We start from the raw sequence: 18,717 nt of genomic DNA, 5'->3' as shown, positions 1-18,717 counted from the left end.
GATGCTCAAAATTTCTCATCTGAGGAATTAAATCATTTTAGGTATAGAAAGATTAATATTTATCAAAAGTATATTTACTAGCTATTTGAAAATAATATTTCACAGTATAGCAGCATTTTCTATACTTAGTCTTAATGTGCGTAAGAGCTTTGAAAACACATTTAACAGAACACAAACCTTTGAACAGCAGTGTACATTTGGTCATACAATTGGGCAATGCATACTTGTCCTTTAATCTTACCGGCCAATCAGATCTCAGCCAAGATATATACATTAAGTATTGCTTTTGTAACAAGCACTTTCAAATATTTGAAACAGTTACCCACAAGCAATTTAAACCACTATTTTTAAAGCAATTGGAATGGATTTTGTCAGTAAAGCTAAACACTCTTTAAAGCTGACCAGTTCTGTGTGCAGTTACTGTATGTTATCCATCTTATTTTAACAGGCAAAAGAAGGCACAGCCATTGTAATTTAAATGCCAAGACCACATCCATTCATTTTTAGCCATACAAAACAGCTTGTTATATTGGCATTTCTTATTATATTATTTTAATGTATAGTCATAATTATAAACACACTGGTTTGTGGCACGTAGTTTGCCTGTTTCCTGCCATTTTTAATTACTAGTGTTTTCCCCAGAGCAGCAAATAAATTGTAAGTCTAAGACATTTGCAGGAAAGAGCTTAATACCGCATTGCAAAATAATGTGGATTGAACAGCTTGTTTTTGAGACAATCCTTTTGACTAATGCGAGTTCAGGTCTAAAATCTATTATAACCCTGTGTAACCCCAACAGAGGAACATTCATGTTTCCTGACAGCATTATTGCTGTATTGTAGTACTGCTTCAGAAAGCTCATGTGCAGCTGGTTGAGAGTCATTTTAAGCAAGAGCTCCCTCTGGTGCAGCGGAAGATCACCTTCACAGCAGCCAGAATCACAGCACTGCAGATGAGAGAGACTCCACTGAGGATGAATGTAGCTGTGTAGGAGCCTGTCTGATCCACTAGCCAACCTGAGAAGGAGAGTTCAGAAAACAATCTGATTTAGTTGAATATGCTGCTGCCATGAACAGTTGAATATATACAGTGAAGATCAAAATTAGGGAACAATCTACAATTTCTTTTATCTTGAGGTCATATTTGAAGTTATCCTACCTGGATAAGGAGCCGATTTTCATTAGTTAACATACAGTAAAAAAAAATCTTGTTTTGTTTTTGATTGTTTTTAAAAAAAAAAAAAAAAACCTTTTAGATAACTATAGGCACCATTATATCAAAACCTTAGGTACTGCTTAGATATCTGAAGAACCTTAGGGTAACTGGCAGCCTAACTATCCAGCATTAACTGACTTTGCAAGATGGTTAGACATTTCAATAGGAACTATGCTGAAAACTGAAAACCTTGGAAGAATGGAAAAGCCAGCCCAGAGTCCTGATATAAACCTGATTTATAATCATGTGAAATCCAAATTTAGTGAACTTGAAGAGATTTCATACCAAAGCAGTAAAATAGACTATTGATTAGGCCTGTCACAATAATCAATATATCGACTTATGGCATAACACATGACCTCAATCATTTTGGTGATGCAACATATATCACCTATACAAAAAAAAAATTAACAATACCAGCAACATTTCAGCTTTATTAAAAGTGTCAGTATGCGTAGAAAAACAATTTAGCATTTACTATATAAATTACTTATTCTTTATTATTATATATACTATTAATATATACTATACTAATATTTACTATTATACTTATTATTAGTTATTTCTAACAACTGAAAATAGATCTGTTACTTTTTTCTAGTTCTTTATACTTTGTAGATTTTTGTTAACATTTATCATTTTTATTATTTATTTGTTTAAGATGTTACGTTTTCACATTGCAATTCTAATGCCTAATTATTCAATTGTTAAAAAGACTATGATAAAATAAAATTACATTTTCGTAAGAATAAAATAATATGTGCTCTTTGGAAGAGTGTACTTGCATTATGATACTATTATATTGTTATTTTGGCATTATAAAATGAGTGACATAAAATGACAATAATAAAAGCGTATATAAATAGGATCGCAACTGTACTGTAAAAAAAAAAAACGCAAAATCATCATGGTCATTAAATTACAGAAATTTACCGTAAAATATTGGTCGTTAAATTACAGAAATTACCTTAAAATAACATTGTTAAAATTACAGAAATGTACCATAAAATAACGGTCGTTAAATTACAAAATAAAATCAAATAACGGCTGTTAAATTACAGAAATTTACTGTAAAATAACGGAATTTAAATTACAGAAATTTACCATAAAATAACGACTGTTAAATTACAAAAGTTTACCGTTAAATAACGGATGTTAAATTACAGAAATTTACCATAAAATAGTGGTCGTAAATTACAGAAATTTACCATAAAATAGTGGTCGTAAATTACAGAAATTTACCATAAAATAGTGGTCGTAAATTACAGAAATTTACCATAAAATAACGACTGTTAAATTACAAAAAATTACCGTTAAATAACGGATGTTAAATTACAGAAATTTACCATAAAATAGTGATCGTAAATTACAGAAATTTATTATAAAATAACGACTGTTAAATTACAGAAATTTATTGTAAAATAACGGTCGTTAAATTACAGAAATGTAATATAAAATAGCTGTCGTTAAATTACAGAAATTTCCTTAATTTAATTTCTGGTAAATTTCTGTAATTTAATGTCTGTTATTTAACGATAAATTTCTGTAATTTAATGGTCATTATTTTACGTTTTTTCTGGCACCCCAAACCATAAAATTAAGTTTTTTTTACAGTGTGTGTGTATAATATCTCTGTAATTTCAGTAATGTATGATTAACTCATGGCATGTACTGTAATATGAAAATTTGTGTGTAACATCCGGATGAAATCCACTGACCTCCAATAGGTGGGCTGATGAGGTAGGGAATGGCATGGAGGAAGTAAACAACTCCTAGAGCTGAGGTCAGCTGGGCGGAGCTGACAGTGTCAGAGGTCACCACAGGAATAAGAGCCACGTAAGCTCCGTCAAAGTAGCCGTAGATGAGGGAAAAGGGGACAAGCAGAGAAAATCCACTCAGCAGAGGCAGAAAGAGACAGCTCAGCCCTTCTGACCCAACAGCCAGCATGTAACTCACCACTCTGTAAGGCCTCAAACACCTGAACACAAAAACACACAGATATTGATCAAACTGCAGACATGGGAATCATCAATAATGGCAGAGACACTAACAAATACAAATATTTTAGTTTTAAAAAAATAAATAATTTTTCAGTGGATATGGTTGAGTTTCTTACACTAAAGAAGTTATTTTGAAGAATGCTGTTTAATGGTATCCATTGTTATATTTTTCCTACTAGAAGTCATGGGGTAATATCGACCAGCATTTACAGAATATTCCAGAACATTTCCAAAATCTTTTATTTGTGCACAACAGAAGAAAGAAACTCATAAAAGTTTAAAACCACAAGAGGGGGAGTAAATCTTGGGTAATTTTTATTTAGGTTAAACTATCCCATTTAAGCTGCTCCTGCAAAATAAGTTTGAATGATGCCAATGCTTTTCGGCTCTTTCAGTCTGTTTCACTAGTCATTAAAGCATGATGCAACATGAGCAACCATCTCATGGATAATGCATGAGGAGAAACTCAGTTTGAATAAGTCATTTCTGAACACTACTCAGTGTTTTATACTGTATGAATGTAATTCAAACATACTACATTGGCAATGTTGTCATTGCCATGTGATTTACAGCATCATTTACTTTACTGTCATTCAAAAGTGTTTACTGTATGTACAGAATTTGGATTTTTTCATACAGTTCTGGAAAACTTTTTAGACTTTTCATAAAGTTCTGCAAAAAATTTAAGAGAGCACTTCAATTATTATTATTATCTGGATTCCTATGAAATAATGGATGGTCTAATCATATCAGAGATAGCTCTGACAGTTAGGGCTTAAATTTACTGTTGCTGTTTTTAATTGTTTTAAAGTATATTAGATATATTATAAACATTATATCTGTAGTTATTACAATTATTATTTATAACACATATATGTAATTTATTAATATTTTAATATACATTAATTCGCTAATTTATTCACTCAATTATTTTTAATTACAGGAATTTAATTATTTTTCTATTACAGGACTTATGGCCTATATATATATATATATATACAACAGTTCTGTCTGATTCTTGAATCTGCTTGGCTGATAGCCGTGAGATATTTGCCAGTAACAGCACACAAAGGCCTTTGTGTATTATTCCGCCCACATACAAGCAGAGGAGGCTCGACAGTTTGACAAATATTCCTGCTGTTGGGCAACAATGTTCTTTTGCGGCTTTTTTAGTCGAGAATCTACTTGTTTAGATTGCAATTATGCAGTTTATTTATAAGGATAGTGCCTATTTCAAAATGTTTATAATTTCTGAGAGACAGCGCGTCAGTGTTCATTAGTCAAAGACGGTTGACGTTGTCTATCCACAAGATGCCGACAGTTATGTATAAAAGTATAAAAAGCCCTTGCTTAGAAGAAACTGTGTGTTTTCTTACTACATCTGACCAAATCATTATTAAACTGGTAAGTGATATTCTAAGTCGATCTCTTTTGTATAGATTGTAACTATACAGTTTATTTATAAGGACAGTGTCTATTTTAATAGTTACTTTTCTATCCCGGTTCTCAACAGTGTTATTCAGAGACCTTACCCCCAAACACCCCCTCCTTATGGCAAACACAATAGCACTCTGGTAGTGATTGCGCTGCTTTTTCGGGGGTTAATTATTGTGATATCCCTATTGCAATATTGTAGATTGTAATAGACTCTAAAACTGTAAGACGATACCTCTTTAGACGGAGGGCATTTCATGTCAAATTCAGCCTTATAATCCTACAATGTCAGCAAAATCACCTGTTTTGTCATCACTTTATACATTACACTTGAGAATCATTCAAACAAAAGCTCTAAAGTGACGTTGGTGAATTAGTAATGGCTTCTGCTGTTCTGACGTCAGCTGCAGATGTGAATGAATGGTGGATGAAAGTAGTTCCTGAAACAAAAGGGGATTTTAGACTCTCCGTGTCTGATTTTCTTTTTTTATATACATGATTGTGCCGTTGAACTGTTGTATAAATGCAATATCACACTCGTAGCAGTGGGATATGGCTGTATATCAGCACTGGTGGGATGCTGCAGCCTCGTGCCAACGCACGCCTCCCATCAGTGCTGATATACAGCCATGTCGCATTGCTACTTGTGTGATATTGCTTATATATATATATATATATATATATATATATATATATATATATATATATATATATATATATATATATATATATATATATATATATATACACACACACACACACACACACACACACACACAGTTGAAGTCAGAATTATTAGCCCCCTATTGACTTTTTTATTTTTTGTGCAGTGGGATATGGCTGTATATCAGCACTGGTGGGATGCTGCAGCCTCGTGCCAACGCACGCCTCCCATCAGTGCTGATATACAGCCATGTCGCATTGCTACTTGTGTGATATTGCTTATATATATATATATATATATATATATATATATATATATATACACACACACACACACACACACACACACACACACACACACACACACACACACACACACACACACACAGTTGAAGTCAGAATTATTAGCCCCCTATTGACTTTTTTATTTTTTGTGCAGTGGGATATGGCTGTATATCAGCACTGGTGGGATGCTGCAGCCTCGTGCCAACGCACGCCTCCCATCAGTGCTGATATACAGCCATGTCGCATTGCTACTTGTGTGATATTGCTTATATATATATATATATATATATATATATATATATATATATATATATATATATATACACACACACACACACACACACACACACACACACACACACAGTTGAAGTCAGAATTATTAGCCCCCTATTGACTTTTTTATTTTTTAAATATTTCCCACGTTATGTTAAACAGAGCAAATAAGTTTTTACATTATGTCCGATAATGTTTTTTTTCTTCTGGAGAAAGTCTTATTTGTTTTATTTCGGCTAGAATAAATACTGTTTAATTTTTTTAAACACTATTTTAAGGACAAAATTATTAGCCAGTTGAAGCTTTATTTTTAAGCTTTATTTTTTCTGAAAGTCTACAGAACAAACCATCGATATACAATAACTTGCCTAATTACCATAACCTGCCTAGTTAACCTAATTAACCTAGTTAAGCTTTTAAATGTAATTTAAAGTAACCCAGTCGAGGCTCGAACCAGTGACCTTTTGCTATGAGGCTACCCACTGCACCACCATGATGCTCTACAATTTTAATATTAATTATAACTTAATAATAATAATAATTTCTGTAATAAATGTTTTTTAATGTTGAAATTATTCAACAATTCAAACATTCACAGACACAAATAGATGTCTAATATAGATGTAGCCCTTTGCTATTGAAAGTTTTCAGAAAGACATAAACCCTTACTTACTTTCGATCTGCAATCCATCCGAAAGTGATCGTACCGATGATCCCCGACACTCCAAGTATGGACATGACTAATGCAGCCTGTTGAGGGCTGACACCTGCGCTCAGTGAATATGGCACAAGATACACAAATGGCACACTGCAACCATAGGCAAGAAACAGGAAGGACACCAACAGCAAAAGGAAGTCTGGTATCAACAGGAAAGAATATTCTTTCAATACAGTTTTCCTTAAGACAGACCATACATTTTCCTTGGATTCCTTTAGTAATTTGGCTTTTACCACTTTTGATTTAGCCACAGTGCTTTGGTTGTTGTTTCCTTCAGATTTTGATTCTGGGAAAGTTATGTTCTTCTGGTATTTGAGCAAATTTTCTAATGGTAAGCCACTTGATTGTACTAAAGCAGGGATTGAGATGGTTCTTGGTTCTTCTTCACTCCATTTGTTCACAGTTTTAGGGTTCTCTGAAAGATCCTGTCCATGATTTTCTTCCTCATCTAAGTGTGACTGCTTCATATCATCAGCCTCAATCCATCCTTTTCCATTCCTCAGCATGTTCTCAGATGGTTCTTTTTTCTCCATCTCTTTCACTACTGCATGCGTCACCTCCATCGATCCTCTCAACTCCACATAAGCAAGTTTCACATTTAACAAATCAACTGTTTTGCCATTCTCCAAGTCCATCTTGTTCTGCCTGCCTCTTTGGCTCTGCAGTGGCCTCATAAGGGCCCCACAGAAACACAAATGGGACACCAGACCCGCCAAAATGAGCAGTGCGCCCCTCCAGGAGAAGAACTCGATGAGAAGTTGCACAGCCGGTGCTAGAATGAAGGTCCCAATGCCGCTGCCAGACATGGCGATCCCGTAAGCCAACGCTTTCCTCTGGCGGAAGTAGGAGCCCACCATGGCGATTGCAGGAGTGTAACTGAGAGCAAATCCCACACCTGTGGAGAGAAGCAGGAGGGCAGTGGTACTTCAATAAAGTAATTCATTACTAACTACATTATTAAAATTGTATTTAAATGACTTTCTTATTCCTATATTAGAAATGAAATGTAATTACTTTACAGTACTACTGAAAATCCCTATAAATCTCAACACAGACAAATGTGCAATTGTTTTACAAGTGTACCCTTCTGTGGTTAAATCAAACAAACAAAAATATAATTATATGAACACATTAAAATAAGTTTATAAATGTAGCCAATTTTAGTTGAAGAATACAGTTATTCTGCTAAATATTTTTGTATACAATTAACAAAGAAATACAATTGCTTGGTTCTATGAATTGATTTGTATAGAACTGTTTAAAGTATTGAAAGCGAGTACAAGTAACTGTACATAAACAACCTAATAATACGATTTATGATGCTAATTTCACAATAAATTTAGTCACAATATTTTAGCAAAATTATTTGAAGCAAATTTAAGTTGAAGAATCCTTTTATTTTTTTCTTAAATGCTGCACATTATTTGCTAAATGATATATTTTCTGCCATAACTAAATTGTAATTAAAAAAACAAACAAACTAAAAAAGTGAAGTTTATCCATAAACTAATTTCGAGAGGATCACGTGCTTATGATTTATCACGGCCGGTCTCGCATTTGCTAATCACTATCTTCCAATCATATGAGCCCTAAGCTACTATAAATAGCCACAGTTTTCAGTTCACTTTATCTTCGTTTGGAAGAACCCCCCCTCCTCCCCTATTCTCCTCCTTTACCTCTGATTGGGCGGCACGGCGGCCCAGTGGTTAGCACTGTGAGCCCCACAGCAAGAACACTGCCAGCCCTGGTTTCACAGAACCGGTGGGTGTTTCTGTGAGGAGTTTTTGTTTAACCCCAAGCTTTTGTTTAACCCCTTGTGTTCCCTTAGCTACCGCAGCAGGGGAGTTCTGAGATCCACCGAGCTCAGGCTCCCCTCTCGCTCTGCCAACGGGAGGAAGCCCCGGGCTCGAGGAGCCCTTGAGCTCGGGGCTCTCTCCCGGGACAGCATGCCAAACAAGCTTTTATAAAACATCAGCTAAATGTGAACTCTTGAATACTCATTAATATTAACAAATTAAACTGTGACTGTTTTAGGATTTTACATTTTTAAAGAAAAATATCAGAATATCTATGTTTTCTGGCATAAGCTGAGGTCTTTGCACATTTACAATGTGCCCTACTGATAATCTCTTTTACTGGGGACTAAACCAGAGAGCAGTGTGTACAGGGGTGATCAATAGACCCTCTGCTCCAGGGGACTGGCCACTGGCATAAACAAACTGATTATAAATTACTAATTACATAGTAGGATAGAGACAGGAACTGAACATGATTATGAAGGTGAATAATTAATAATAATACGTATCAGTAGCTATGTTTCCATCCAAAAAAGCGAATTAACTGTAAGTGCAAAACTGGATTATCGCATACAAGAATAAAGCAGTGTTTCCATCCAACGAGTCAAAGCGAACAAAATCGTCACTTCCTGATTATCTGGCACCAAATATCAACTGTAAAAACGGAATTTGCTGCGATAAGAGAAGCTGCGTGAATCTCATCCTTCATTTAGCAAATGACTTTGACACGCAGTAAATGCATTGTGGCATTTGAAGGTGTGAGACGCGGAACACAGACGCTCTTGATTCTGGAGGTCATTAATAATATAATAACACTTGTACTGAGATGGTTATGGTGTTTTAGAATAACCAAAACAACATTTCAGATGTTTTACAATGTGCTCAGCCTGCTGGTTTGTCCATTGGCACACATTATTATCATCACATGATAACAAAATCACATGACCTTTTTTAATGTGCATACTGGAATTTGTTCAGAGAAAGTATTTTCATAATAGTTTATGCACATCTGATTGAATATAAAGTTTGTCCTACTCAGTTATGCGCACGCTATTTATGCGCATTTTTAAAATTCATGTGCATCTTGGCGTTTCCATTAACCAATTTAATAAGCATATTCAAAATGTGCATAAAAATAGGTGGAGGGAAACATAGCTACTGTGATACACTTAAGAAGATATCATCTTAAACATTTTAAAATATAATAAGCAAATAAGTAAAATTATTAAAATATGCATAAACTCATTTGAAAAGGAGAGGGTAAAAATAATCTAATACCTGCTTCTGTAACAGAATAACTTTCTCTTTCAGTCTGAAAAACATCTTCACACTCTCGCTATGAAAACACCGATGCACCGTCTGATCTTTATAGCACTCGTCGGAACAGGCGGAGCTGCAAATCATTCGATACACGTGGTTTGGCTTATTAATATATATTTTTTTGTATATAGATGTCTGTGACAGTAGTTTTTCACTGTGCTGACGGGTTATGTGCATCATAATTATTGTTCTGTTAGTGTGAGTAAACGTCTTTTTGCAGCATTTGCACACAGTTTGTGTTTTGTCTGGCGAACTTCACCGCTGTCATTTTACTCTGCTGCCCCACCACTTGCTCGCCAGTGATGTGCAGGTAAAGTGAGTTTGCACCTGAAAACGCAGCGCCCCCTCTGTTTAAAAAATGTATAGCGTTCAACATTTCTACTGGTTGGAATCGTCACACATAAGACTAGTTTTTCAGCTGGCCCACAGTGAATCATTTACAACCCTCATGAACAGTACTCCCTTACTTTACTTTTCCACTGGATAATTTTCATGATTCACATCCCCTGTTTTTATGTGTTTTCTGTTACGTGGTGTTATGTGGTGTTCTTTAGTTATTAGTTACCTTGGTTGTTTATAAGTCTCCACTGCCTCGTTATCTTGTTTAGTTGTTTAGTAGTTTTTTTTGCACTATTTACATACTCTTCTGTTAACCTCTTATTGTCTGTTGTTTTTGTTACTTATATGATGTCCGTGTGTTCCCTGTTCTCCGTGCTATGTTTTTATGTTTTGGATTATATAATAAAACTTCACAAGACTGCATTTGGATGTTGACTTTATTATTTACCTTTTGCATAGCACGTCTGACGTAACAATAAGTAATTTAATTACAGTAACAAGTTACTTAGTAACTACGACACTGCAGGAGGGTTAGTATTCACAACTATGCTGACCTACAAAGTCAACTGAGTAAAACAACTGAGAAAAATTATATAACATGTTTTGTTTCCAGCCAAATTAAGTTTAAGTATAACTGAAAAGTTGGAAGTTAGAAAATCAACAAAATCAATTCAAGTTACTTATTCAAATGATCAAAAGCATCTTTTCTCAAAAATATCAAAAACACATGGCTAATTTATTGCAAATCAACATACTGGTTTGCAGGCCAAGATGACTTATCTTTGTTGTCTTCAATTCCAATTATTAGTACAGAGGAAATAGACGTTTGAGGTTTTTTTTTTTATGGGGTGGTCCAGATTACATTTTTAGGCTTGGTTGTGTTTAAAAGATGCAAAGCAATGTGTGCTCATGCTTTATTTGTAGAAAGGTGAAGATTGTGGCTGTTGACAGCGGTTTGACGGATTATAAATATGAATTTGTAGCTAAATTGTTAACGTGCCAAACAGCATTTCCCGTTGTTTACATCCTTGTTTAAGTCCTCTCTACAACATACCTTTAAAGCTGGAAACTGCATGTAATAGATCAATTTTATATATTAGAATTCTTACAGGTTGTGGCTCACAATCCACAGCCACATCTATTATGGTTGGAGGAGTTTTTAGCTGAATCCAGCACTGAATTGGGAGAGATTCTGGAAGCTCCTTTGTCAAATGCTAGCTATATCTTTTTTATAATTATTTGGAACATAATTAAAATTAAATTGTAAGCACTTGTCTATTTGTGTTGTGTCCTTTGGAAGCCCAAATACAAGGAACAGAACAAGCTTTGTGGAAATAGAAGCGTTTGGACAGCATTTTAGCTTTCTCTGCTACATTACATCGCCTCTGGCCACGCCCCTGCGCTCTGCAGGGTGAATACATGTAACCTGAAGCACCGGGATTCAAAATCGGGATGCCCAGAGCTCTGCCGCACCATAAGTCGGTGCAAAAACCACTGGGCTATCAAGCCCACATAAACATTTGAGTTTTAAGTATTAAAAACAAAGTTCACAAAAAAATTTTAATTCGTTTCTCAAATCAAATGTAAAACTCTTTCCCAAGTGGGTGAAAAGGTATTAAACAGTCACAGTTTTACTGAAAACATATTTCTAAAGGTGCTGTTGACTTAAAATGTTCACCAGATGCCAGTAACAACCAAAGAAATACATACATACAAAGAAAACAAAAGTCAACAAGGCATTAAAAGCCCAGACAGCATCTGAAATCTATCACTTGTAAGTAATCCTGCCCTCATTAGTGTAAATGAATATTAGCTGCTTTAGTCCAGACATTAACATTACCAGTATGATTAGGATAAAACCAGGGTGCACATTTCAACAACACAATGATCCAAAACACAGCAAGGGAAACTCTCAAATGGTTTCAGGAAAAGAAAATAAAGCTGCTGGAATGGCCCAGCCAATCACCTGACTTGAATCCAATAGAAAATAAAAACTAAAGATTAGAATTGATTGACAATACTCATAGAATTGTCAAGATTTTAATACTGTGTTGGGGGATATGGGGATAAAAATCATACCAACTCCAGTCTCTGTACAACAGCTTTCCTAAAGCCATCATTAACAAATAAGGCTTTTATACAAAGTATTAAATACATTTCAGTAGTTCAGTTTTTTCTCTGTGCCATTCCATTGTTATTACACATAATGTGTTTCTGGGGAAAAATGTGTTGGATTTATTTTATTAATAGATTCATTTGTATGCTTGGACTGTTTGGATTTTTACCAAAATCTGGTAGAATTTAATGTCAGCAGCACCTTCAGAAATATGTTTACCTGCAAATCGTGACAAGTTCAATTCTTATTTTACCCTCTGTATTTTTTTCTTTTTTTTTCCAGCTGAACACAAAGAAGATATTTCAAAAAATGTTGCTATAACTATAGAATTCAATGGTTACCATTTTTTAAAATCCCAGTTTACTATGTCTTATTTTGTGTACAACAGAACATATTTAAAAGCCCTCGAGAGTGAGTAAATCATGACATAACTTTCCATTTTTGGGTGAACTCTCCTTTTAAGAGTGTCGTGTTTGTATTGGTGGTGGTGTATGTGCATCTGTATCCAACCTGTAAGAACACCCAGTGTGAGATACAGGAACTCCACGCTGGTGGCCAGTGAGCTGAGCAGAAGGCCAGTAGAGGAGAGAAGCCCACCAATCATGATAGCTATACGTGAAGAGAGACGGTTCCCGATATAACTACCCAATGGTGCTGTAGAAAAAAGAAGAAAGAAATAATGAAGTTGGTGGATGGCATGATAGTAAAGAGTGTAACTTTCTTATAAATGTAATGTTATGGCTGATAACTGTGGATTTTTATAAATAATAATGTCATTAATAAGTGAATATACATATACAGAGAAACCATATATTTAGCGAACATACATAAGCATATTAAATATAAGTAAATGGCCTACTTTATTTATTGTTTCAAATAATTTTTGTGAAAATAAAATAGCACATATACTGTAGGTCAAATGTTCATTATAATTAAGGGAATGTATTATTATTATTATTATTATAAAATTGAAACAATATACCTTTTCTGACCTCTAATGATTAAAATAGTAAGTAATTGAACTTCATTTTATTATATTTTAATGTCATTAAATGAGTTCACTACGTGACAAAGGTTTTGTTGTCTATCTAAGTTTTAGGAACAACAAATAATAACTTGACTTCTAGTTGATCATTTGGTATCAGAAGTGGCTTGTATGAAAGTTAAAGCCCTCTAAATTACGCTTACCCAAATAAAATATGATATGCCTTGATTAATAATTATTTAATTGGGACAGTAATGTCTGACTTTGCTTAGACAAAAGTCTTGTCACTTTACAGAAATACACTCTCAGAAATAAAGGTGCACAAGTTGTCATTGAGGTGGTACCTTTTCAAAAGGTACAAATTTGTACCTAAAAGGTCCATATTAATACCTAAAAAGTACAAAACTGTTCCTCTTAAAATTTTTAGGTACTAATATATACTTTTGAGGTACCAATATGGACTCTTTCAGTACAAATGTGTACTTTTTGAAAAGGTACCACCCAGTGACAGCTTGTGTACATTTATTTCTGAGAGTGTATGGAATATAAAGACATGGTGCAGTGGAAAAATAATTAATATTGTGTATGAATCCCATGAGCTTGGAGGATTGCATCCATACATCTCTGCTGTGACTCAAATAACTTATGAATAAAGTCATATGGAATGACAAAGAAAGTGTTCTTGCAGGACTCCCAGAGTTCATCAAGATTCTTTGGATTCATCTTCAATGCCTCCTCCATCTAACCCCAGACATGCTCAATAATGCTCCTGTCTGATGATGACTGGGCTGGCCAGTCCTGGAGCACCTTGATCTTATTTGCTTTAAAGAATTTTGTGTGGACTTGACTGATTTCTTTGAGAATCTTGGTTCTATGCAGGTTCCAATAGGTCTTCTGCAGTATTTGTGATGATTGGGCTTTAGTTCCACAGATGATTTATCTAAAAAAATCTGCTGGAAAATACTTCTTGGTATATAAACTAATGCTACACTGAATAACATTGTTGTGGATGTCTTCTGTAAATCATGGTAAAAAGGTAAAGAAGTATTAAATGGTACACATTTAAGTGCACAGTAAACAACTAATCTTAAACACATTACATTGTTTTGATGCTTGAAAACCCCCACAACTGATAAGACACAGATGCAAAACATTATTTACGTCATTGGATCAATCTAAATATGCTAAATGACAACAGCAGAAGTTGAGATAGATCCGGTAGAAAGGGCTCCATAAGGTAAAATCTGCAAGTCACTACTTTTGTGACTTGTACAGTTAACCCTTACAAATCTGACACAACTGTTTGTTTGTGCTTATGTGGGCGTTTTTGCCTGCATTATTAATAAATACATAGTTCATGCATACCAAAATGTGTCATACACCAGAAACTATATAACAAAATAATCTAATCGCTTCAATCAAGTAATCCGAGTCGAAACCACACAAATATGAAAATGCGTTTCTGTGAACATTCTTTCTCACAGATCAATCTGGTATCGAGTGGACTATGCACTGTAAACCTGTCAACACAGACTTCTTTGAAAACAAAGTTCTCCTAAAATCAATTTAGTTTAATACTGTTTCAGCTGCCACCTCTCAGTTTTTCCAAGAAGAGTTATAAATAAATATATGTGTCTTACCACACAACATTGTGGTACAGTCCAGCAGAGAGTGTATCCACGCAGTTGCAGAATAATCTCTGGAAAAATATAACTGGAATTCCACAAAAAAGATGGAAACACACCTGCAACGAGCATGATAACAGGCACATTAAACAATGCAATATGATAAAATGAGTGGCTGCAACATTTATTTTAGTAATTTTATACACAACCTTTGATCAAACTGAACTTTAACTGTGAAAACTGGACTGGAGCAGTTATAAATTATTAGAATTTCATCTATTTTAAGCTGCTTTGACACAATTTACATTGTAAAAGTGCTATAAAAATAGATGAAGTGAATCAACATCCAAAACAAGTTTTTTTTCTAGCTTTATACAACTTAATTATAAAAAAACTTAATCTTGATTGAGTTTAAAAGCAATTTTTGCGATCTTTAATTCTCATATTAAACTGTCAGAACAAAGTTGAATGAGGGTATCGTATTGATTGCTGGAAAGGTGAATAATAAAAAAAGACAAATGTGATTGAGTCATGAACTAACCTAGTGACCGCACGTGTGCAAACAGTGGTGAGGAAACATCCGGCTACGATCATCCAGCCCCATCCGCCATCCGGCGCTGTTGCTAAACATGGGTTTTTTTCACACATCTCTAGTCTTCCTCTCTTCATCCTCTCCTTCATCCCCTCGCTCCTTTCAGCCTCTTGTTTTCTTTTCTGTCCAGTTTCAGCTGGTTTTGCTCTCCCCGGCTCTGTTCGGGATGTATTTACTAGCTCTTTTTCTCTCATGTTTCTGTTGCTTCTCGTTTTCATCTATGAAATAGTATTAAAAAAATTCTGCAAGACAAAAAGAGGGAACATTCATCAACTTATCTCTTCCGCATTTAAATCAATCTAAACACAGAGTTATATAAATTGCACATGCAGTTAGTGAAATGCACAAAGATACGTTAACTTGCACCAACTTACGCTGAGCATTGGATTAAATACTAAAATGCACCATATGGGTCTCTGAAAGTTTAGCCAGAAAATTAACATTCTTGTCATCATTTACTTACCCTTGTAAATGTGTGAACACAAAACAGGAATCTACTCTATTACTGACTGTTTGGTCAATGAGAGACCTTGCAAAATTAAGAAATAGGAGCAAAAACATCCAGGCTGCATCTGATCTGCTACATTATGCAGACAAACACACACTCACACTCACACACACACACACACACACACACACACACACACACACACACACACACACACTAGTCAGATCCAAACAGAGGAAAAGAACACAGTGTGTCTTTAGAAAAAGGGCCAGAAACTACTTCAAGGCACAAAATAAGTTGAAACATGAAACTAACTAAAAAACACACATAACAATTTTTTTTTACTCCTAATAATATTTTTTTTTTCCTCACCTCAATCAGCATCCGGTAAAGCAGAGCCCGAAAGTCTGACCTGTAGTGATGATGGCCACTCATCAAAATAAAGACTTGACTTCACTGAAGTAACACCTTTGACAAATGATTAAAATAACAGTCTGGGGTTAACAAGTTGTTAATCATTTTCAAGAGATGAATACTTTTATTCAGCATTGCATGTATAACCATTTACAGAACAGACAAAAAATATATATTTTAAATAAATAATGTCCTTAGACTTTGTTATCCATTGAAGTATCTTGAATATCGACTAGTATGTACTGTTCATTGTCCCCTTTTGGGTCGATTCGTTCTGCAATGTATTAGATTTACAACACATATAACATACAACACACTTAATATAAACATTAAACAATATTAATGGCACTAAAAAACGGCAACTATCTTTTCCAATTAAAATTCATCAAACCAATCGCACAAGGAACAAATTAAAATTTTAATTAATCTGTTGGTCCTTGCCAAAGGGACACTACCGAGATACTGATGGAAGTATTTTAAATGAATCAAAAAGAGGATGGGATATATCAGATGTAATCTGATGGGCTCTTTTTAACACTTGGCTTTCATAACAATAGGATAACCCCGGCACTTTTACCCCTAATACTTTGCTGCAGGTTCTTAAAATATTAGACAAGGAGTTCCTCTGTTTTGTATTAAGCAGGTGTTTTTAATCAATGCAGAATACAGCTGTGCCGCTTCATCTTTTTGAGGAAACAGTGATGCCTTTTAGTTTTCAGGATTTTATTGATGAAAAAAAGAACATTCTAACATTATAAATGATTGGTCAAAAGTTTTTAGATTTTTCAATGTTTTTAGTTCCTTTATGAATAAATGTATTTTTACAAGACAAAAAGTCACATTTTCTACAAAAACAAAAATAAGAAGGAAACAAATAATATTATTATTATTGATCAGAAATGCGAGAACCAAAAATGTCTAATGAAAAATCATATTTGGTGGAAAAAGTACTGAAAAATCATACTCAAGTAAAAGTATCATTACTTCCCCAAAAACAAAGTGCAAGTAGAGCAAAAGTACCTGCTGTAAATATTACTCAAAAAAGTAAAAAGTAGCTCTTTTAAAAGCAGAGTAGTGAGTATTATGCTGTGAAAAGCATTTGTGTTTATTTGCAATGTGTGCATGTGTGTGTAAACGTAATATTCTGTAGTGCATTTAGTTATTAAGACTATTTCATTCAATCATCATCATTATTCAATCATCATCCTTCATCTTCTCCTCAGTGACATGCAGTCTGTGGGTAACTGCGTGTAAAGATTTTTGACATCTTCTTGGACACTTTTAATGCTTCCAAATGGTTAGCTGCATTAATAAAGCACCCATATCTTGATTTGAATTTTGATTGAATTGTTCAGTATGATGTGATTTGCTTTCTATGTGCAATTTGATAGGACAGGAATCGCAGGGCTAATTTTTCTACTGAGCTAATCCATATAGACGAGAAAAAATAAGGTAGTGGCTGCAGGTTAAAGGAAAATAGTGGAGTAAAAGTACTGATATGGCACTAAAATGTACTAAAGAGAAAGTAAAAGTGCACATTTGTAAAACTACTAAGTGAATTCCTGAGAAAAACTACTCATTTTAAGTAATTGAATATCTGTCATTTATTACTTTACACATTTGAATAACTTAAGATGTATGTATTTTATTAAAAAATTTATTATTAAAAGTTTAAATAAAATTAGTGTTATTTACACTTTAGACCAAATAAATGCAGGCTTTCTGAACACAAACAATAGTATTTTTTATAACTTTCTAAAACATTCTGTAGATACATAGGCTATACAAAGACACACACACACACACACACACATATATATATATATATGTGTGTGTGTGTGTGTGTTACCTCATTAATAACATTAATAATTACCTCATTAATAACAAAAAAAATGCAATATACACATGCAGTGATGAACAAAACAGACCCCAAAAATACAAGTACAGTTTTCACTAAAAATAATGAAGAATTGTCAGATGAGAAAAGTCATTACACTTGTGTGCAATCACTTGGTCCACCGTTCTGAACAACACACAAACAAGCTAAATATATGACTAAGCGTTTGTAGACGTTAAGGAGAAACACTTACTCTGAAAGACACTTCCCATTGTAAATCTACGACGGACGAGGAACAAAAACAAGCGCTGCTCTCCTCCAAAGTGTGGTCCACATTGGCGCACATGGCTCCGCATCCCTGGACAGAACAGAGCAACGGGCGGAAACTGCAGCAAGTCAACGCGGCGACTGCATCTGTGGGTGAGAGTTAGCGGACTAAAACTTCAGTTAACGGCAGTCCCGAGTCCGATATTCGCCATGTTTTCCTTCTCACCCATCCTGTGTGCATAATATATAATGTCTTCCAGGGGGGGTCGAGTGTTTTAATGGAATATGAATAGGATCATGTTTTCAGGACACAATCTGTTGAGGTCCCCCTCAAGCAAACCAAACTCTATTTGTCAAACTCTTCCTAGTACAGTTAGCTGACAAGAAAAA

General features: G+C 34.5%; 1 protein-coding gene across 2 annotated transcripts; it reads right to left on the bottom strand.

Moving 5' to 3' along the window:
- Positions 1-192: 192 nt before the first annotated feature.
- slc16a12a (solute carrier family 16 member 12a) lies at positions 193-18,497 on the bottom strand. 2 transcript variants are annotated; one of them, XM_009293052.5, is made up of 8 exons: positions 18,314-18,497; positions 16,182-16,277; positions 15,311-15,603; positions 14,785-14,888; positions 12,670-12,813; positions 6,544-7,483; positions 2,934-3,193; positions 193-1,016 (listed from the first exon to the last, which is right to left on the bottom strand). In XM_009293052.5, exons 3-8 carry the CDS (start codon positions 15,577-15,579, stop codon positions 880-882), a joined length of 1,854 nt encoding a protein of 617 aa, XP_009291327.2. In that variant the 5' UTR covers positions 15,580-15,603; positions 16,182-16,277; positions 18,314-18,497; the 3' UTR covers positions 193-879. The 2 variants fall into 2 exon arrangements, with proteins under 2 accessions (XP_009291327.2, XP_073784613.1); XM_073928512.1 differs by lacking the exons at positions 16,182-16,277; positions 18,314-18,497 and adding an exon at positions 15,825-16,061.
- Positions 18,498-18,717: the final 220 nt, after the last annotated feature.

The sequence above is a fragment of the Danio rerio genome, chromosome 17 (assembly GCF_049306965.1).
Source record: "Danio rerio strain Tuebingen ecotype United States chromosome 17, GRCz12tu, whole genome shotgun sequence".
NCBI lineage: Eukaryota > Metazoa > Chordata > Actinopteri > Cypriniformes > Danionidae > Danio > Danio rerio.
The sequence above is the reverse complement of the archived record's forward strand: the minus strand, read 5'-3'. Positions and strand labels throughout refer to the sequence as shown.